Source organism: Anolis sagrei, chromosome 1 (genome assembly GCF_037176765.1).
Source record: "Anolis sagrei isolate rAnoSag1 chromosome 1, rAnoSag1.mat, whole genome shotgun sequence".
NCBI lineage: Eukaryota > Metazoa > Chordata > Lepidosauria > Squamata > Dactyloidae > Anolis > Anolis sagrei.
This window is the reverse complement of record NC_090021.1, coordinates 335356419-335379189: the sequence shown is the minus strand read 5'-3', so window position 1 is coordinate 335379189 and position 22771 is coordinate 335356419. Positions and strand designations below refer to the sequence as shown.

The window sequence follows — 22771 nt, the reverse complement described above, 5'->3', positions numbered from 1 at the left end:
TGCTGTTCCCTCCATGGTTCAGTTAACTCCTTCCACACAGGAATATACTCGGCACAAAGCTACTACATTTTAAACATACATACATACATACTTTGAAATATACATTATAAATTGCAAACAGCTCCAGCAATAAAAAAATATTAAAAATGCATCCTAAAGCAAACATAACTGCATGTATTGTTGGTCAAGTGGGCATAATAATAAAAAGCCCCTCCTCATAAATATATAGCTGAGTAACTTATTAGAAGCAGCGTGACCCAGCACCAAAGGGATAAAAAGAACAAAAACACACAGACCAATGTTATCTCTTCCATAGGAGGCTTTTCTTTATAACAAAATAATATGGTTGTACTATTTACAAAAACAAGGTTTCCATAACACAAATAAAGTTCTTTAGACTTCCTTCTTTGCTTCCACGCGGGGCTTCTTTCTCATGCAGATAAACAGCTTCGTTCTCACAGACTCTCCTCTCAAAGTTATGCCCACTTGCCACCAAAGTTACACAGGAGCTTCACACAGTAGCATTTTACACACATAGAATCATAGAATCAAAGAGTTGGAAGAGACCTCATGGGCCATCCAGTCCAACCCCCTGCCAAGAAGCAGGAATATTGCATTCAAATCACCCCTGACAGACAGATGGCCATCCAGCCTCTTTTTAAAAGCTTCCAAAGAAGGAGACTCCGCCACACTCCAGGCAGAGAGTTCCACTGCTGAACGGCTCTCACAGTCAGGAAGCTCTTCCTCATGTTCAGATGGAATCTCCTCTCTTGTAGTTTGAAGCCATTATTCCACGTCCTAGTCTCCAAGGAAGCAGAAAACAAGCTTGCTCCCTCCTCCCTGTGGCTTCCTCTCACATATTTATACATGGCTATCATATCTCCTCTCAGCCTTCTCTTCTTCAGGCTAAACATGCCCAGCTCCTTAAGCTGCTCCTCATAGGGCTTGTTCTCCAGACCCTTGATCATTTTAGTCGCCCTCCTCTGGACACATTCCAGCTTGTCAATATCTCTCTTCAATTGTGGTGCCCAGAATTGGACACAATATTCCAGGTGTGGTCTAGCCAAGGCGGAATAGAGGGGTAGCATGACTTCCCTGGACCTAGACACTATGCTCGTGTTGATGCAGGCCAAAATCCCATTGGCTTTTTTTGCCGCCACATCACATTGTTGGCTCATGTTTAACTTGTTGTCCACGAGGACTCCAAGATCTTTTTCACACGTCCTGCTCTCAAGCCAGGCATCATCATCCCCCATTCTGTATCTTTGCATTTCGTTTTTTCTGCCAAAGTGGAGTATCTTGCATTTGTCCCTGTTGAACTTCATTTTGTTAGTTCTGGCCAATCATCTCTCTAATCTGTCAAGATCGTTTTGAATCCTGCTCCTGTCCTATGGAGTATTGGCTTTCCCTCCCAATTTGGTGTCGTCTACAAACTTGATGATCCTGCCTTCTAACCCTTCATCTAAGTCATTAATAAAGATGTTGAACAGGACCGGTCCGTTCAACACAGCAGCCATCACACTGGAGCTTTACCCACAGTGGCCTTCAACCTGAGGCTTTCTAACCAAAGCTTCTCACACTAGGCCTACTCATACTGAGGCCTACTAACACTGAGGTCGACCTCACAGTGAAGGTTCTCTCAGACTGATGCCTCTCTCACACTGAGGTGAACTAACACCAAGGTCTTTCTCCCACTGAAGCCTCTCTCAGACTGAGAGCTTTTCTCCCACTGAGGTGAACTAACACTGAGGCCTACCAACACACTGAAGCTCTTCTTCCACAGAGACCTCTCGCAGACTGAGGGCTACTAAGCTACAGGCACACCTGCTTATATTGAACTGTAGCTTATGGGGAGACATTGCATCCATGTCACCCTTTCAGTGCTTGATTAATACCTAGTTAATTTCTAATATTTCTGACATGCATCCTTTCTTTTTTATCCAACTTTCCAAACTTCGATAAGCTGCCACCGATGCCCTGTGGCTTACCTGCCGTACTCCTCGCTCCAGTTGTAGAGATTTCTGGTGCGACTGATCCACTCTCCAGGGTCAAAGGGAGCTCTGGAAGGCACAAGCTTGTCGCAGGAGCCCCACGGCCAAAGGGTATAGTCCTTCTTCCAGGTGGGGTCGCCTTCATGGAGCCCAATGCAGACAAAGGCTTCTTTGCTGTTGCAAACAAGAAGCCAGCAGACGGTACTTAAGATTTGCACAATGAAATGATTTGTTTCCACTAGCAAGCAAAAGAATGAGGAAGTATTCCATTGGTGTTACAAATGGATGGTGAAGCAACAGCTCCCCTGGAGGCCAAAATACCCCCATGAAGCTGGAATGTTAAATAGCCTCTGTGTGTCTGTCTATATATGTTGTGTGTCTATGGCATTGAATGTTTGCCATGTATATGTACATTGTTATCTGCCATGAGTCCCCTGCAGGGTGAGAAGGGCAGAATATAAATACTATAAATAAATAAATAAATAATAAAAGCAATCAGAAACAGGATGGTTGCGAGAGATGCAACTCCATCACTGATTCATCACTGAGCCTGGAATCCCAGGTTGCAGCGGTGGCCAGGGGAGCGTTTGCACAATTAAAACTGGTGTGCCAACTGCACCCATACCTTGGGAAGTTAGACTTGGTCATGGTGGTCCACGCTCTCGTTACATCTAGGATAGACTACTGCAACGCACTCTACATGGGGTTGCCTTTGAAGACTGCTCGGAAGCTTCAAATAGTCCAATGAGAGGCAGCCAGGTTAATAACTGAGGAGCATACAACTCCCATGTTATGCCAGCTCCACTGGCTGCCAGTTTGCTACCGGGCACAATTCAAAGTGCTGGTTTTGGCCTATAAAACCCTAAATGGCCCCAGCCCAAATTACCTGTCCGAACGCATCTCCCCCTATGTACCATCGCAGAGATTAAGATCCTCCAGGGAGCCCTGCTTTCCATCCCGCCATTGTCACAGGTGCGATTGGTGGGAACAAGAGACAGGGCCTTCTCGGTGATTGCTCCCTGGCTATGGAACTCCCTTCCTTGTGAGATCAGGTCAGCCACCTCTACCCTGTCCTTTAGAAGGATGGTAAAAACTTGGCTGTGGGACCAAGCTTTCGGGACAGGGCAATAAAGCGGCAATAGGAAAGATGACCAGGCCAATTACATTTGATGTGGATGACTAGGACGGTTTTAAATGGTGTATTTTAATATTTTCCTAAATGTTTTTTAATGTTTGTGTATGTGAATTTGTGTCCTGGCATTGAATGTTTGCCGTGTATATGATGTGCTCCGCCCTGAGTCCCCTTCGGGGTGAGAAGGGCGGAATATAAATGTTTTAAATAAATAAAATAGAATCATAGAATCATAGAGTTGGAAGAAAACAAGCTTGCTCCTTCCTCCCTGTGGCTTCCTCTCACATATTTATACATTGCTATCATATCTCCTCTCAGCCTTCTCTTCTTCAGGCTAAACATGCCCAGCTCCTTAAGCCGCTCCTCATAGGGCTTGTTCTCCAGACCCTTGATCATTTTAGTCGCCCTCCTCTAGACACATTCCAGCTTGTCAATATCTCTCTTGAATTGTGGTGCCCAGAATTGGACACAATATTCCAGGTGTGGTCTAACCAAAGCGGAATAAAGGGGTAGCATGACTTCCCTAGATAATAAATAAATAAACTCCGGCTAACATTATTATTTCAATAAAAACAATTTAGGGAACACATCAGCTCAGGGAGAAGGGCTCCAAATGTCTCATAGGAAGGTGCACTACGCTCCAAAAAGAAATCTGTCCCTCCAAAGCAGTGGTTCCCAACCTTTTTTTGACCAGGGACCACTTTGACCAGGGACTACTCTCCAGCTTTAGTACCAAAGGGGTTACGAATCAGTTTTTGGTCAACCAGATTACAGATAAATAGCAATGTCTGCAGGGCAAGCACGCAGGACCACATTAAGATTATCTGGAGGGGCCCTGCTCTCGGTCCCGCCATCATCACAAGTACATTTGGCGAAAATGAGAGACAGGGCCTTCTCAGTGGTGGCCCCTCAGCTATGGAACGCCCTTCCTAGGGAGATTAGATCGGCTTCCTTGCTCCTATCATTCCGGAAGAATCTTAAGACATGGCTATTTGAGCGGGCATTTGAAAATACGGAGTAACGGATATAATAATGGAATAACTATATGGACATTGTTTTAATGATTATTGATTGAAGTATGTTTCATTATAATGTTTGATTTTATTGTTGCTGATGTTTTTTATATTGTATATTGTAATTGTGACCTTGGCGGCATTGAATTCTTGCCTTGTAAACCGCCTCGAGTTGCCAGAAGGCTGAGAGGGGCAGTATAGAAATGTACTAAATAAATAAATAAACAAATACTCCGTACAAGTTGACACAGTTTTAGAAAAGCTATTATTCAAAAAGGAATACTTACTGTTTATTTACCTTGAGCAAATGATGAAGGTTAAATGTGATTGTTCCATCAGGTAACAACCCTTCCGTGGGATTCCAACGGTCTCCAGGGAAAGCAACACCAGGCAAATGTTTTGCTAACTTTGGCAAGTACCAATGGTAAGTCATCATCTAGTAAAGCCAAGACAAAATGCAAACAGTCTGTAAATTTATAACACTTACATGTTGTATGTTTTATCTTTTCTTTCCCTGAGAATTCCTAAACTGGTAGAGGTTTGGTCTTTTGAGATTCCTTCCAGGGGTTAATCCAAACCAGCAAAATAATTCAACTCTAGTGCACAATATTGTGACCCAGATTCACACTGTTAATACTGTCCCTACTTGAAATATACCTGACTCAGATTGTATTGATAGCTATAGCCAGATAACTCCCCTGTCCAAATTGAAATCAACACCACTGTTTTCTTTCTCCTTAGGCCTGTCTTCTTATTTTGGTGGGAGTAGCCAAGGCTACACCTTTGCTGCACCTTTCTCAGATCGGTCTTCTGTTCATCCCATCCCTTGTTTATTTATTTATTTACTATGCTTCTATGCCGCCATTCTCAGCCTGAGGGCAACTCATGGCCATTTACAAAATGGCACAATTCAATGCCCACAACAGTACAAAAATAATTTAAATATTAAAAACATTTAACACAGGTAAAACATTCATTACAATTAACATCAGTAACACAATAAAAACCACAAGTCCTCCGCATTTCATTACCAGTCATTTTCCAGTCACGTTGTCCAACCGTTGCGAGATCAGAGTTTAATAGCTACACTGCGTTTGGAAAGGCCTGCTCATATACCCAGGTTTTAACTTTTTTGCAAAACATTAAGAGGGTGGGGGCTGATCTACATTCCACAACCGAGGGGCCACTGCTGAGAAGGCCCTGTCCTTCGTCCCCGCCAATCGAGCCTGTGAAGATGGCAGGGCTGAGAGCAGGGCCTCCTGAGAAGATCTTAAATTCCTAGAGGATTCGTAAGGAGAGATACGTTCAGACAGGTAAGCAGGGCCAGAACCGTTTAGGGCTTTATAGGCTAAAGCCAGCACTTTGAATTGTGCTCGGTAGCAAACTGGCAGCCAGTGGAGCTGGCGCAACAGAGGAGTTGTATGCTCCCTGGGCGCCGCTCCTGTTAGCAACCTGGCTGCCACTCGTTGGACCATTTGGAGCTTCCGAACAATCTTCAAAGGCAATCCCAAGTAGAGAGCGTTGCAGTAGTCTATACGGGATGTGGACCACCGTGGGCAAGTCAGACTTCCCAAGGAACGGGCGCAGCTGGCGCACAAGTTTTAGTTGTGCAAAAGCTCTCCTGGCCACCACTGAGACCTGGGGTTCCAGGCTCAGTGATGAGTCCAGGATTACTCCCAAACTGCGAACCTGCGTCTTCAGGGGGAGTGTAACCCCATCCAACACAGGTTGTAACCCTATCCCGTTTGGCCTTTCGACTGACCAGGAGGACCTCTGTCTTGTCTGGATTCAATTTCAATTTGTCCGCCGACATCCAGACAGTCACAGCGGCCAAGCACAGGTTCAGGACCTGGACAGCCTCCTTAGTAGCAGGTGGAAAGTAGTGACAGATGCGGTGTCATCTGCATACAGGTGACACCGCACCCCGATACTCCGGATGATCTCTCTCAACGGCTTCATGTAGACGTTAAATAACATGGGAGATAGTATTGACCCCTGTGGGACCCCACAAGACAATGGTTGTGGGGTCGAGCAGGAATCTCCCAACAGCACCTTCTGGGAACAACCCTCTAGGAAGGCCCAGAGCCACTGCAGAACAGTACCTCCAAGGCTCATTCCTGAAAGGCGTCCCAAAAGGATACCGTGGTCGACCGTATCGAAGGCCGCTGAGAGGTCCAGCAGAACCAACAGGGACACACTCCCCCTGTCTAGTTCCCGGCGCCCACCCCCTCCCTTGACCCCATAAAGGTTCCCCAGACCTTCCTGCTAAATGATCTCACGTCCTACCTACCTCCTGGTCAAGTAAGGTAACATCAGGCCTCACTCCTTCACAATAATGAAGGTAACGAAGAGAATTTCCTGGCAGGTCTCCTCGCAGCAGGACGATGGCATCTGGGGGCATGGAGGACAAAAGGTTTCTTGCAAAGCGGTCGACAACATAGTTGTGGCTTTGGTCGCAGGCACTGGGAGGAAAGAAACACTTCAATTTGACCGTTTATATAATGCACAGAAGACACATCTGAGAAAGGTGCAGCCATGAGGATGCTTGGTACTTGGTTAGATCCAAAAAGATAAAACAGGTTGAGTCTTCCTTATCCAAAAACTCTAAAACCCGCTGACAGCCAACCGCTTCTATCTAAGGGGAAAAGGGGGCTAGTCACAAATCAAGTTCCTGTTAAGATTTTCCTAAAGGAGCCCTGAGGAAAGAAAGAGAAGAAGGGGAAGCTGAGGAGGACTCCTATATAAAAGAGGCATGGCTACTTTGCGAAAATGGCAAAGAAATTATGCTCACAGCTACGTACTACCTTGGCAGGCATGTAGCCGGTTTTGGGGGGGGGGGGGGCTTGAGGAGCTTCACACCCCCCCCCCCCGGAAATTCTCATGGTGGTCCACAAGAAGGCCTTACTGGTGCATTATTTAAACTGTTATGTTTATTCATATCATGATCTGGTCACCATACTCAATATATCCCATATGCATGGGGGTATTGGGGTAATGATACAAAAGGTTTGCTAGGATAGACTCAGACTCAGCCTCCCCCGAATCAAACTCAGCCCCACCACCAAATCAAAATCCTTGCTACGGGCCTGTACCTTGGATGGCTATTTATTTATGGGGGCATTACACAAGGGAAGTCTGTTGTATCCCAGAGCAGGAACACCTCTGTCCTTAAACACACAGCAGTTCAGTACAATCAGCAAGCAGTTTATTGAAGGATATATGTAAGCAAAGCAGTAAAAATGGTAGAAAGAGTAGAGTTCAATACAGTATACTCCAAAGGTAACGGATAATCCTTGAACCTCAAGGTACAAAGGCAAAAACACAAGATCCTAGGATGCAAAATCCAGAAGAAAAAGACAGCATGGAGGTCCAATACACAGAACAGGAACTTGGCAAAACTTGGAACATGAAACTAGAAATCCACTTGGAACCAAGACAGTCATGAAAATCCAATGTTGATCAGACTGAGCTAAAATCCTCTCTCATCTCATATAAAGCTTTTCCTGTCTCATGAAACAAAAGGAAAACACTTCATTTTTCATTTCATTTCATTTTCACCGGGACTGTGGCGCAGCTGGCTGAGTGACAGCTGCATTAAGATCACTCTGACCAAAAGGTCATGAGTTCGAAGCCAGCTCGGGTCGGAGTGAGCTTCCAACCAATTGTGTAGCTTGTTGTCGACCTTTGCAACCCGAAAGACAGTTGTATCTGTCAAGTAGGAAAATTAGGTACCACCTTAAAGTGTTGGAAGGCTAAATTAACTGATTTATGAGGCCATAAAGAAGACTCCAGCAAAGCATTCCAGCGGGAAAGCATGCAGGGAATGCGGAAGTGCTTCATCAGCATCGCAGATGGACGATGAAAGCGACAGCTCCCCTGGTGGCCAGAAAAAGTTAAATAGCCTCTGTGTATGTCGGTATATGTTTGTATGTCAAAAATTGGCACTGAATGTTTGCCATATATGTTTATGCTGTAATCCGCCCTGAGTCCCCTGCGGGGTGAGAAGGACGGAATATAAAAGCTGTAAATAAATAAATAAATAATACTTTGTGAAAAGGGCAAAGAAATTCTGCTCACAGGCAGGTACTACCTTGGATGGCTATTTATTTATGGGGGGATGACATAAGGGAAGTCTGTTGTATCCCAGACAGGAACACCTCTGTCCTTAAACACCACACCAGTTCAGTACAATCAGCAAGCAGTTTATTGAATAATTTATGTAAGCAAAGCACTAAAAATGGTAGAAACAGTATAGTTCAATACAGTATACTCCAAAGGTAACAGATAGTCCTTGAACTTCAAGGTACAAAGGTAAAAACACAAGATCCAAGGATGCAAAATCCAGAAGAACAAGACAGCATGGAGGTCCAATACACAGAACAGGAACCTGGCAAAACTTGGAACATGAAACTAGAAATCCACATGGAACCAAGACAGTCATGAAAATCCAACGTTAATCAGACTGAGCTAAAATCCTTTCCCCGTCTCATATAAAGCTTTTCCTGTCTCATGAAACAAAAGGAAAACATTTCATTTCTCATTTCATTTCATTTTCACCGGGATTGTGGCGCAGCTGGCTGAGTGTCAGCTGCATGATCAAAAGGTCATGAGTTCTCATATAAAGCTTTTCCTGTCTCATGAAACAAAAGGAAAACCATCCCCTGCCATTTTTTGTAAGTATACCTCTGTTAACAATGCCTCTGACAAAGTCTTTTTACACTTATTTATTTAAAACATTTATATTCCGCCCTCTCACCCCGAAGGGGACTTTGCGCGGAGAACAGCATATACACGGCAAACATTCAATGCCGGGATACAAATTCACATACAATACATAAACATCAAAAAACATTTATCAATAAATCAAAAATATTTATTTATTTATCGTGTCAGTAGCAACCAGACAATATTAAAAAATACACCATTTAAAACCACCCTAGTCATCTGAATCAAATCTAATTGGCCTGGTCATCTTTCCTATTGCCGCTTTATTGCCCTGTCCTGAAAGCTTGGTCCCACAGCCAAGTTTTTATACCATCCTTCTAATGGACAGGAGGGAGGGGGCCGACCTGATCTCACCAGGAAGGGAGTTCCACAGCCAGGGAGCAATCACCGAGAAGGCCCTGTCTCTCGTCCCCACCAATTGCGCCTGTGACAATGGCGGGACGGAAAGCAGGATCTTAATCTCCGCGATGGTTCATAGGGGGAGATGCGTTTGGACAGGTAATTTGGGCTGGGGCCGTTTAGGGCTTTATAGACCAAAGCCAGCACTTTGAATTGTGCCCGGTAGCAAACTGGCAGCCAGTGGAGCAGGCGTAACATGGGAGTTGTATGTTCCCTGTATGCCACCCCAGTTATTAATCTGTCTGCCTCTCGTTGGACTATTTGAAGCTTCCAAGCAGTCTTCAAAGGCAACCCCACGTAGAGGGCATTGCAGTAGTCTATCCTAGTTGTAACGAGATTGTGGACCACCATGGCCAAGTCTGACTTTCCTCCTCAACCTCTTATCTAACTGGAACTTTTTTAGCAGCATCAACACTGAGAGAATGATGAAAAAGGACCAGACAAACAGACTTTTGGTGTCCGTTTGCTGCAGTGTATCTGCAGTGATAGCAAGGCTTGAGCTAAGAAAGAATGGCGCAAGAACATAACATCTTTTTCATGGTATTTTTTGTTAACCAAGTAATGCCCAGGAATGTATCTACTTTGTTCAAATACCTGTAGTTGGAGTAGATTTGCACAGTGACGAGCAGAGTGGCCAAGAGCCATTCCAGGTTGTGAATCAGTCGGTTGTTTTCAACTAAACTTTCGCCCAGAGAGAAAAGAGAGGAGAAGCCAATGCCAGCCAAAACCGCCAGTACTGCATTACTCTGCATCCAAAATCGCTCAACCTGTAAAATAAACATATAGTGTGTAGAGCACAAGTGGTAGGGTTGGATGAGCTTTTCCACTATATCTATACACACACACACACACACACACGAGTTGAATGAAAAGTAATGCCTCCACCTTCGTAACTCCTCAACAGATGATAGTACTGGTATGCAACAGGTACTGGCTTGATCAGTAGACTCTCCTCTACATTTCCATTTTGGTGGGAAGCCTTAGCATTGAATGGTTGTATTGCTAAAGTGTGAAGTATGGAACCCTGCACAGTCTGTCAATGTCATTGAATTCTTGACAGCAGAAAGTGTCACCCCAAAGGAGATTCATCAGAGAATGCAAGCTGTTTATGGTGATTGTGTTGATGTGAGTACTGTGTATCGTTGGGCGAGTAAGTTTCAAAATGTTCAACATCTGACTTGCGTGACAAAGAAAGAGTTGGACGTCCTGTGACAGCAACCACCGGGTTTCATAAGCTAAAGGTTGACAGGTTGACAGGTTTCTACCACATGTGGTGGTCATGTGAGAAAGTAAAGAATTACTGGAAAATGATCCACTCGGAATGCAAAAAATTTCTAAAAATAGAGATCCCACTAAAACCAGAAATGTATCTATTGGGGATGTTTGATGCAGAAATTTTTAAAGACAAAAATAAGGAAAAGCTCTTTACCTTCTTTGCTACAGCTGCAAGAATGGTGTACGCTAAGGTATGGAAACAAGAGAAAATACCTACAAAAATGGACTGGATTGGGAAAATAAAAGACATTAAGGATACGGATGAACTAATATATTGGTTAAGGCAACACAATGGATGAGCAACAAACCCAACAGATTGGATGGTTCTACAGGAATACATAGAAAGAAAAGACTGGTTAACTTAATAGAAATAAGAGAGATAGTAATAATAATTATGGCTGTCTCTTTTCGAACAGAAATAACTACTCAGATGAATGACTGATAAGAGAGAGAAAGACTAGAAATATAGATAATTGATTAAGTAAGAAGAATGGAGGTCACTATAGGGTGTAGGTGGAGGGGATGGGTGATGAGGTTTGATTGCTGGGTTCGTTGGTTTATTCATTTTTAATTTGTTTGTGTTTCTGGTTTTGTGTGTGTTGTTTTTACTGTATACTCGTGGAAAATCTATAAAAATTAAAAATAAAAAGTTGACAGACTGATTCAGGACAATGGTCGTATCACTCAAAGAGAAATTTCAAGCATAATCTGAATTTCACAAGAACATGTGGGTCACATTATTGCTTTGCTTGGCTATTGGAAGATCTCTGCACGATGGGTACCCAGGATGCTGACGCCTGAAATAAAAGTGCACAGACTTGAAATTTGCCAGGAACTCCTCTCACGTTACAAGAATGAAGGTGACGCCTTTCTCCATTCAATTGTGACCGGAGTTGAAACGTGGGTACACCATTACGATCTGAACTTTGAAACGACGGCTAACAAGGGTCCGAAAGAAAAAGGGAAATGTTTTCCTGCAGAATGATAATGCCAGACCACACACTTCACATGCCACTACTGCAGAACTTCAGAGACTGGATCTCACCACCGTATGGCATCCTCCATACAGTCCAGATTTAGCACCGTCTGACTTCCATCTATTCCCGATAAGGAAAGAAGATGTGAGGGGACATCATTATGCTTCTGCTGAAGATGTTGAGAGAACTGTTGGACGCTGGTTGCGAAAACAGAGTGTCAACATCTTCCATAACAGCTTCAAAAAACTTGTTGATCATTGGCAGAAATTTATTATTATTATTTATTACGGTCGCTTATACCCCGCCCTTCTCACCCCGGGGGGGGGGGGGGGGACTCAGGGCGGCTTACACAAGCAAGGCACAGTTCAATGCCCGCATTACATGACAACAAAAACACAACATCAGTTAACGACAGCAATTATAGCAGTGATAACAATTAACATAAGAAATAATTATTATCGACAAAACAACCATAAAACCTGTAAAAGCAATAAAAACAATAAAAGCAATACAAACCTCATTGCTGGTCAGCGTTTAACAGGCTCATAGTTTAGGTTCTACTACCACACATTATCGGTCCTATCCATCTGGTTTCCATATCTAATTGTCAGGATGCCCAAAGGCCTGGTCCCATAGCCACGTCTTTACCTTCCTCCTGAAGGCAAGGAGGGATGTAGATGCCCTGATTTCCCCCGAGAGTGAGTTCCACAGGTGGGGGGCCACCACTGAGAAGGCCCTGCTCCTCGTCCACACCAGCCTCACTTGTGATAGCGGTGGGGTCGAGAGCAGGGCCTCCCCAGATGATCTCAAATTCCGGGATGGGACGTAGAGGGAGATACGTTCGGACAGATACGCTGGACCAGAACCGTAAAGGGTTTTGCAGGTCAAAACCAGCACCTTAAATTGTGCTCCAATTATCCAAATGTATCCAATTATCTGGTGATTATGTGGAAAAGTGAATAGTTGTAGTTAAAGAGCACATTCTAAGGCTTATTTCTGCGTTTGATTTATTAAAAGATTCCCATCCAAACCCAAGCAATGAAAGTGGAGGCATTACTTTTCATTCAACCCTCGTATATAGTAATATAACAATAATATATGGTGTAGCAGTATTTGAAAATGCCAAGAAGGTTCGGCCTTCCAAAAATATAATTATTGCCCCATTCAAAACTTACTTATGAACTATATTCATTGATTTAATGTATATGCTTTTTTTTTCTCTCTTCCACAGCAGGACCCAAGGCGACTTATAAAACAAACTCTACATATTTCGGTGGGAAACGCCTCCCTCTGTGAAAACATTTTACTTGCCAAATGTGAACTCACCACTCCCTTAAACAGAGGCTTTGAAATATCAAGGTTCGCCCTCCAAGCAAAGAAAAGTGAATATGCCAAGAGCATCAACGTAAAAAGCCAGACCAGATGCTGCTTCCCCACTTTTGGCCTAGAAGAATGAAACAAACAGGATTAGGGGGAAATGGTGTTGAGGGAGACTCATTAGAAAAGCTGCAAATATGAGCCGGGTTCTCATTAAGAAACTGCTGGCCATTCAATACATTTCACCTATATAGTCGGCCCTCCATATTAGAAGGGGTGCAGGACTCTGAAAAAATGGAAAACCTACAAAAAAAAAAACTTCTCTAGGAATTTCTAGGCCCTACAGCACAACTCTACTCAACTTTCAGTGAAAGTCTACCATGCGGTTGGATTGGAAGATCTAGAGATTCCTAAAGAAACCATATTAATCAAATCCATGGGATAATCAGATATGCAAGGCATAGTCAGACTCCACTTGGAGGCACACAGCAATAATAATAATAATAATAATCATCATCATCATCACCACCACCACCACCACCACCACCACCACCACCATAGAATCATAGAATCATAGAATCAAAGAGTTGGAAGAGACCTCATGGGCCATCCAATCCAACCTCATTCTGCCAAGAAGCAGGAATATTGCATTCAAAGCACCCCTGACAGATGGCCATTCAGCCTCTGTTTAAAAGCTTCCAAAGAAGGAGCCTCCACCACACTCCGGGGCAGAGAGTTCCACTGCTGAACGGCTCTCACAGTCAGGAAGTTCTTCCTCATGTTCAGATGGAATCTCCTTTCTTGTAGTTTGAAGCCATCGTTCCTTGTCCTAATCTTCAGGGAAGCAGAAAACAAGCTGGCTCCCTCCTCCTTGTGGCTTCCTCTCACATATTTATACATGGCTATCATATCCTCTCTCAGTCTTCTCTTCTTCAGGCTAAACATGCCCAGCTCCTTAAGCCGCTCCTCATAGGGCTTGTTCTCCAGACCCTTGATCATTTTAGTCGCCCTCCTCTGGACACATTCCAGCTTGTCAGTATCTCCCTTCATTTGTGGTGCCCAGAATTGGATACAGTATTCCAGGTGTGGTCTAACCAAGGAGGAATAGAGGAGTAGTATTACTTCCCTAGATCTAGACACTATGCTCCTATTGACGCAGGCCAAAATCCCATTGGCTTTTTTTGCCGCCACATCACATTGTTGGCTCATGTTTAACTTGTTGTCCACGAGGACTCCAAGATCTTTTTCACATGTACTGCTCTCGATCCAGGCGTTCCCCATTCTGTATCTTTGCATTTCGTTTTTCCTGCCAAAGTGGAGTATCTTGCATTTGTCACTGTTGAACTTCATTTTGTTAATTTTGGCCAATCATCTCTCTAATCTGTCAAGATCGTTTTGAATCCTGCTCCTGTCCTCTGGAGTCTTGGCTCTCCCTCCCAATTTGGTGTCGTCTGCAAACTTGATGATCCTGCCTTCTAGCTTTTCATCTAAGGCATTAAAAAAGATGTTGAACAGGACCGGGCCCAGGACAAAACCTTGCTTATGGCACTCATCACTTCTTTTCAGGAAGTCGCCTCTGGCTGAGAAAGGTGGTATGCAAATGTGGTAAATAAATAAATAAATAAATAAATAAATGATGATGGTGATGATGATTAAGTTTTGGGCATCTGGCCTTCAACAATATGCAATTCGAAGTCTACAAGTCCAAATGGCAGCACTAAAATAGAAGACCCACCTGACTGCTGAATGCAAAACTGCTGCAATTGCAAAAACCGGGACTAAGAGCGGGAATTCCATCTTCATGTGGGTCACCTGGAAACTGAGAAAACACCAATGTAAGGGGGAGAAGAAGAGTAACACGCCAACAAATGAATATTAACTCCACTACTCAAGTTATTAGAGGTCATTGGTGACTGAAGCAACCTCTCTGAAATAATAACATGTGCGCTATATATAAAATCCCATCAGAGCATCTGGCACAACAAGGCAGGCATGAATCACAAGAGTGGATGAATCATAAGAGTGCAACCATTAAATCAGACACAATGGGGATTAGGAGCCAAAGAGGGGAAGTGGTAAAGTCCCATCCTTTTTTTCCTTTCTTTCTAAAATTATATTAAGTTATTAACAATAGGACATAGCAGCATAATGCAACTTTTTTTTTGTAACACAGCAAACAGGAAACCCAACAGGCATTATGTTTCATTTCCCCTCAAAAGAGAGATTTTCAGGGTTTATATAATATCTTTGGTTCATAGCATGAGAAAATAAACCATAAATTCACCATGTAAGGAAAGCATCTCTCCATAGGTCGAAATGTGACCACATAGGAGGTGGAAACTCTTCATTATCACTAGTGAAATTAATAAAAGGAAAACATGTTGAAAAGAAGTTAGTTCTGACTGGTCATTTCTATCGTCTTGCACAGAAGGTGTCTGTTTTGATACAAATGCTATGTCCCAAATTTGCTTTGCATTAAGTTTCAATGGACAGGTGATCCATATTTTATTCTGACTTGGCCCACATACCCATCATGACCAACTTTACATATTGCTGAGTTCAGGGGGGGGGGGGGGGCTATGGCAGAAGATGATGGGAGTTATAGTTCACCCATGTGAAAAGAGCACTGTGAACCCCATCAACAATGGATCTGGACCAACCTTGGAACACATATCCAACATGACCAACATGTTGCAACCCAGAGCAGGAAACTGGACCCTAAGACAACAATCCACCACACTTGACTTCAGGAAAAAATAATCCTTTTTATTGATGAAAGATGAGTACAAAAATAGAGGAAAATATGCAAGGTAAAAAGCCACAGCAAAACTCAGCAACAAGAAATGTCCATGAACAAGATCAAAAACCCACAGTAACACTGCTAAATCCTGGAACCTGTTAGCAATCCACTAACTGTACTTGAAGCACTAGAAGAACTCCTTGGAACAAAGCCACTGGAAGCAGGAGAACTGCAAGAGTCTGCACATGAATCTGAAACGATGCCTGGAATGAATGGGCATCCAGGCCAAGCGTTTTTAAAGCATAGAAATCTATTTCGTGACGTGTCTGAAGGCCGCGTTTGCATTTCTCTTAATCTAGCTGACCTCCGTTAACTCTGTGCTTCGCCTCTGCTTTGCCAAATCTGCCCCCCTCTATCCTCGTTAGAGGGACCAGGTGTCAGATTATCTGAACAGCTAAAAGGGAGTGAAAGTTCACTGCTTGGCTCTGAATCATTCTCATGGGAATTTGGACTTTCACTTTCCAAAGCAGCAGGATTTTCACTACCCAAACATCATCTTCTACATTGACCTCAGAATCATTGACAACTTCATTGACATCAGGAAATACAATCAGAGAGTCAGGTACAGGTTCACACACAGGCTGAACCCCAACACAACATCAAATACTGATGGGGTTTGGGGTCAATGATAGAGGATGATGGGATTTATAATTCACCCATGTGCACTGTGAATCCCATCAACAATAGATCTGGACCAACCTTGGAACACATATCCAACATGACCAACATCAAATACTGATGGGGTTTGGGGTCAATGATAGAGGATGACGGGATTTATGGTTCACCCATGTGCACTGTGAATCCTATCAACAATAGATCTGGACCAACCTTGGAACACATATCCAACATGACCAACATCAAATACTGCTGAGGTTTGGGGTCAATGATAGAGGATGATGGGAGTTATAGTTCACCCATGTGCGAAGAGCACTGTGAACCCCATAAACAATGGATCTGGACCAACCTTAGAACACATATCCAACATGACCAACATCAAATACTGATGGGGTTTGGGGTCAATGATAGAGGATGATGAGAGTTATAATCCACCCATACACAAAGAGCAATGTGAACTCCACCGATGATGGATCTGGATCAAACTTGGAAGACATACACAACCTGACCAACTTTAGGTTCTGGTGAGGTTTGGGGGACAATGACAGAGGATGATGGGAGTTATAGTTCACCCATGTGCAAAGAGCACAGCGACCTCCGTCAATAATGGATCTGGACCAACCTTGGAACACATATCCAACATGACCAACATCAAATACTGCTGAGGTTTGGGGTCAATGATAGAGGATGATGGGAGTTATAGTTCACCCATGTGCGAAGAGCACTGTGAACCCCATAAACAATGGATCTGGACCAACCTTAGAACACATATCCAACATGACCAGCATCAAATACTGATGGGGTTTGGGGTCAATGATAGAGGATGATGAGAGTTATAATCCACCCATACACAAAGAGCAATGTGAACACCGATGATGGATCTGGATCAAACTTGGAAGACATACACAACCTGACCAACTTTAGGTTCTGGTGAGGTTTGGGGGACAATGACAGAGGGTGATGGGAGTTATAGTTCACCCATGTGCAAAGAGCACAGTAAACCCACCAACAATGGACCTAGACCAACCTTAGCAAACAAACCCAACATGACTCAACTTTAAATACTCTTTGGGTTAGGGGGCAATGACAAAATTATGGGAGTTATAGTTCACCCATACGCAAAGAGCACTATGAGCCCCACTGATGATGGATGTGGACCAACCTTAGGACATATACCCAATATCATCAACTTTAAATACTTCTAGGGTTTGGGGAGCAATTACAGATGATGAGAGCTATAGTTCACACACTCAAAGAGAATTGTGAACTGGGCTGTTGGAGGTTTTTGGGCTGTATGACCATGTGCTAGAAGCATTATCTCCTGACATTTTGCCTGCATCTATGGCAGGTATCCTCAGCCAATTGTGAACCCCACCAATGATAGATCTGGACCAATCTTGTCACACATACCCAATATGGACAACTCCAAACACTGAGGGGTTTGGGGGGCAATGACAGAGGACAATGGGAGTTCTAGTTCACCCATACGTGAAAAACATTGTGAACCCCACTGACGGAGGATCTGGACCAAACTTGGCACAAAGACCCATTCTGAACTATTACAATGTCCCATTCTAAGGCCTGGGAAAACCCTCCCCTTGTCTACATGAAGGGAAAATCCTGCATTCACAACAAACTCCACTACAATCAGTCCAGACAACATATGGCTTGTCCCATAGCATCACTGCTTCTTCTAGATTTTATACCATGGTAACAAGATTAACAGGCTCATAGGTTATTTCAAGGAAATCTGAAATAGCTGCAAATATTTTTGGCAGATAACCGGATCAGGTTGGATCCGGAGCGATCCAATGTCCACACATCACTGTCTCGACGGCCAATACCAAAGCCTTGATGGTGACTTACTGCAATATGTCAGCCAAACTGGATCCATTTTCCAATTTTGCCTGCATGGGAAAACAAAAAAGTCTATTATTATCTCTAATACAGAAAAAAGTAACAGCAGCACATTTGCTTACTGGAGCCAGTGTGTTGCACTTAAAGGGTTGAGACTATGACTCCAGGGGTGCATCTACACTGTAGAATTAATGCAGTTTGACACCACTTTAACTGCCATAGCTAAAGGCTATAGAATCCTGCCAATGTGGAACGCTGATTGTATACACGAGTCATGTTTCTCTTGGGTTCTGAAGTCACCCTGACTGGAAAAAACGCCTGGACATAAATATTCATATTATCCTATATAGTTGTGTATAAGTCAACTTCACATGCAAGATGAGGATGGATTAAGCTCTTGCCTTAGGATTGACCCATGGATATGCCGACGCAGATTTGGGGGGCTGATGTCTAGACTTCTATATATGATAATATAGGCTAGTATTTATTTATGTCCAATGTTTTCCCCAGTCTGGGACTTAATATTGATATCCATCCATCTATCTATCTATCTATCTATCTATCTATCTATCTATCTATCTATCTATACAAGTCAAAGGATGTATATGTTTGCTTGTTGGTTGTCCATTTGTACCACCAAGGCTCTGATGTGGCTTGATGGGCATAGTGTCTAGATCCAGGGAAGTCATGCTACTCCTGCTATTCTGCCTTGGTTAGACCACACTTGGAATATTGTGTCCAATTCTGGGCACCACAATTCAAGAGTGATATTGACAAGCTGGAATGTGTCCAGAGGACGGCGACTCAAATGATCAAGGGTCTGGAGAACAAGCCCTATGAGGAGCGGCTTAGGGAACTGGGCATGTTTAGCCTGAAGAAGAGAAGGCTGAGAGGGGATATGATAGCCATGTATAAATATGTGAGAGGAAGCCACAGGGAGGAGGAGGGAGCAAGCTTGTTTTCTGCTTCCCTGGAGACTAGGACACGGAACAATGGCTTCAAACTACAAGAGAGGAGATTCCATCTGAATATGAGGAAGAACTTCCTGACTGTGAGAGCCGTTCAGCAGTGGAACTCTCTGCCCCGGAGTGTGGTGGAGGCTCCTTCTTTGGAGGCTTTTAAACAGAGGCTGGATGGCCATCTGTCAGAGGTGATTTGAATGCAATATTCCTTCTCACCACACTTAGGTTTCTGCTGGTTATGGAGTTTACTCCTGGTACTCTGCTGTATTTTGGTGGAATTATCCTAACTGAGGGTTATTTTTGAGCCTAACAGCTCAGTAAAGAACAAGTAGTTTACTCAGTTCTTGTGGGTTTTTTCGGGCTATATGGCCATGTTCTAGAGGCATTTCTCCTGACATTTCGCCTGCATCTATGGCAAGCATCCTCAGAGGTGAGGTCTGTTGGAACTGGGGGAAAAGGGGTTTATATATCTGTGGAATGACCAGGGTAAGACAAAGGACTTTTGTCAGTTGGACTAGGTGTGAGTCTTTCAACTGACCACCTTGATTAGCATACAATGGGCTGACTGTGCCTGGAGCAAACTCTTCTTGAAAGGTAATTACTCTTCGTGGATTCAGAACAACATATGTTGGCTTCAAATTACATGAGGAAGAACTTCCTGACTGTGAGAGCCGTTCAGCAGTGGAACTCTCTGCCCCGGAGAGTGGTGGAGGCTCCTTCTTTGGAAGCTTTTAAACAGAGGCTGGATGGCCATCTGTCAGGGGTGATTTGAATGCAATATTCCTGCTTCTTGGCAGAATGGGAGTGGACTGGATGGCCCATGAGGTCTCTTCCAACTCTTTGATTCTACGATTCTATGTAAATAAAATAAACAAATAAAATGATAATAGTTTTAAACCTCTCCTAGCAGACCTTGAAAGTGTCCTGCCTGCAGATAAGAACCAGAGAGCTGTTTTTGCAAACGAGAAGTCTTATTTACCAGACTGAATGTCCCATACTCTTCCCGGAGAAGGTGGGTCATGAATCCTCTCAGGTGGGTCTGGTCTCCCCAGGTCCAACGGGCTTGGTTGAGGAAAGACGAGGCCGGCAAGTAGAGATACGGCAGGCAACCAGCCACGAAGCAAAGCCCCAGCTTCAGCATGCAATCAAGGGTCAATTCCTAGACCAAGAAAACAGAAAAAAATTGTGACTAGTAATTATGTATTGTCAAAGGCTTTCACGGCTGGAATTACTGGGTTGTTGTATGTTTTTCGGGTTATATGGCCATGTTCTAGAAGCATTCTCTCCTGACATTTCGCCTGCATCTATGGCAAGCATCCTCAGAGGTTGTTAGGTTACAACCTCACAGACATCACAACCTATAAGGATGCTTGCCATTAGGCCTGGTCAATCCATGGTTCTAAATGGTTCTAAAGTACTGACAAAACTAAAGTTTTGTAAGTACTTCAGAACCACTTAGAACCATGGATTGACCAGGCCTACTTGCCATAGATGCAGGCAAAACGTCAGGAGAGAATGCTACTAGAACATGGCCATAAAGCCCAAAAAACCTACAACAACCCACTGAAATAGTTATTGTTATCGTTTGTTTGTTTCAATGCCTTTTTAACCTATTGTTATAATGTTGTTTCATTCTGTTTTATATTGTTGTTGTGCATTTTAATGTCTATTTTAAATTGTGACTAGCTATTATGTATTGTCGAAGGCTTTCATGGCTGGAATCACTGGGTTGTTGTAGGTTTTTCGGGCTTTATGGCCATGTTCTAGAAGCATTCTCTCCTGACATTTCGCCTGCATCTATGACAAGCATCCTCAGAGGTTATTTATTTTGAATAATGACAAAATAGAAAGGGACGAGAAAAAGATGTTTTCCAAGTAAAGTAAGGGAAGAATACTATGAGAGAAAAGTAGGAAGGAAGGAAGAGGAGAGATCATAAAGTTGAAAAAAAAACACCCGAAACAACATATCAAAAATAATTTAAACTGTGTTGTCTGGGCTTGGCCCCATGTAAGCCGTCCTGAGTCCCTTCGCAGAGAGGCGGGGTACCAAAATAATTATTTATTTCGTCATTAATATCCCACCCAATGTGTCATATTGTCTAATGTTTATTGCTATTGTTTTAATGTTTACTGCTTGTTTTATGAGTTTAGTTATCACAGCCACCATTACTTTCATTTAGTCTTGCTGGAACAACAAGACTGGACACCAGTGGAGGGAAGGGGGAGAGAAATATCCCTATACTGACAGTAGAGAGTGCAAATTGAGAGATCAGTCTCCAAGTCCTCACAAAATTATATATATATATATATATATATATATATATATATATATATATATATAAACAGCCCTCTTTCCATGGATTACTTGGCCTCTGATCGCTCTGATCTCTTTTGCATGGCAGGGTGAAATCTTAAAAGTGAAGCGAATGACATTAAAGGTTTCTGAAGATCACATTTGTGGCATCTTTATTTTATTTTTATTTTTCCCCCCTCTCTCTCTCTGTCTTCCCCTCTTTTTTCGGCGCCCTCCCACCCCCCGGCCTTGAAATTGTGCCATGACAGGCCCGGATGGTGGAAATGCTGCAAGGCGTAGATAAACCACTTTGCAATGATTAAGAAGTTGCCCGGTTTTCCGTCAACACGGCGTGTGCCCCCCCCCCCAACTTCCCCTCCCCGTAATTAAATTAAAATCTTTTGGGTTTATTTTTTCTAAAGGCTTGTTTTCAACATGCTCTTCATCAATAGTCGATCTTGTCATCGTTATTTATCTTGATGGCTTCGGAGAGCGCCAAGACTCATCCGACACCGGAGGATTTAAAAGCAATGGGGTGTTATCTGTGGCCACAAAACACAACACCACACTACGGGGAAAGACTTCGGCTGGTCGGGTCCCCTTTTTTGTGCAAGAAATATAAATTATACAACAAAAACAATTTGCATTTATTACCCACCTCTCCCTAAGACTCATATACACAACTTTATTTAAATTTGAATTTTGTTGCACTAGCCCACCCACCCATGAAGATAAACTGAAATACTTATTATTTATTGTCTTTTTTATTTTTCTTTATTTTTTCTAGTAAATTTTTATTTATTTTGAATAATGACAAAAAAAAGGGAAGAAAAAAAGATTTTTTTCCAAGTTTTTTTTTTTTTTTTGTCGTGTCAGGAGCAATTTGAGAAACTCACTTCTGGTGTGAGTAAAGTGGGGGAAGAATACTATGAGAGAAAAGTAGGAAGGAAGGAAGGAAGAGGAGGGATCATAAAGTTAAAATAATACCCGAGACAACATACCAAAAAAAATAAATAGATAAAACAAAAAAAAGAAAAAAAAGAAAACAGAAAAAAATTGTGACTAGTTATTATGTATTGTCGAAGGCTTTCATGGCTATAATCACTGGGTTGTTGTAGGTTTTTTGGGCTATATGGCCATGTTTTAGAAGCATTCTCTCGTGACGTTTCGCCTGCGTCTATGGCAGTCATCCTCAGAGGTTATTTATTTTGAATAATGACAAAATAGAAAGGGAAAAGAAAAATAATTTTTCCAAGTAAAGTGGGGGAAGAATACTATGAGAGAAAAGTAGGAAGGAAGAAAGAGGAGGGATCATAAAGTTAAAAAAAAACACCCAAGACAACATACCAAAAAAATTAGATAATATGAAAAAAAGAAAAAGGAAAAAAAAGAAAACAAAAAAAATTGTGACTAGT

General features: G+C 42.9%; 1 protein-coding gene across 1 annotated transcript in view; it reads right to left on the bottom strand.

The window, feature by feature from the left end:
• TMEM260 (transmembrane protein 260) overlaps nt 1–22771 on the bottom strand; it is a 112041-nt gene that overhangs the window by 11620 nt on the left and 77650 nt on the right. Inside the window, exons 6-13 of the mRNA XM_060753741.2 lie at nt 20043–20222; nt 18111–18151; nt 14565–14648; nt 12839–12956; nt 9855–10027; nt 6427–6598; nt 4424–4572; nt 1989–2165 (exon numbers count right to left, since the gene is read on the bottom strand). Coding sequence (XP_060609724.2) covers nt 1989–2165; nt 4424–4572; nt 6427–6598; nt 9855–10027; nt 12839–12956; nt 14565–14648; nt 18111–18151; nt 20043–20222 — 1094 coding nt within the window. The remainder of the gene's footprint in view (nt 1–1988; nt 2166–4423; nt 4573–6426; nt 6599–9854; nt 10028–12838; nt 12957–14564; nt 14649–18110; nt 18152–20042; nt 20223–22771) is intronic.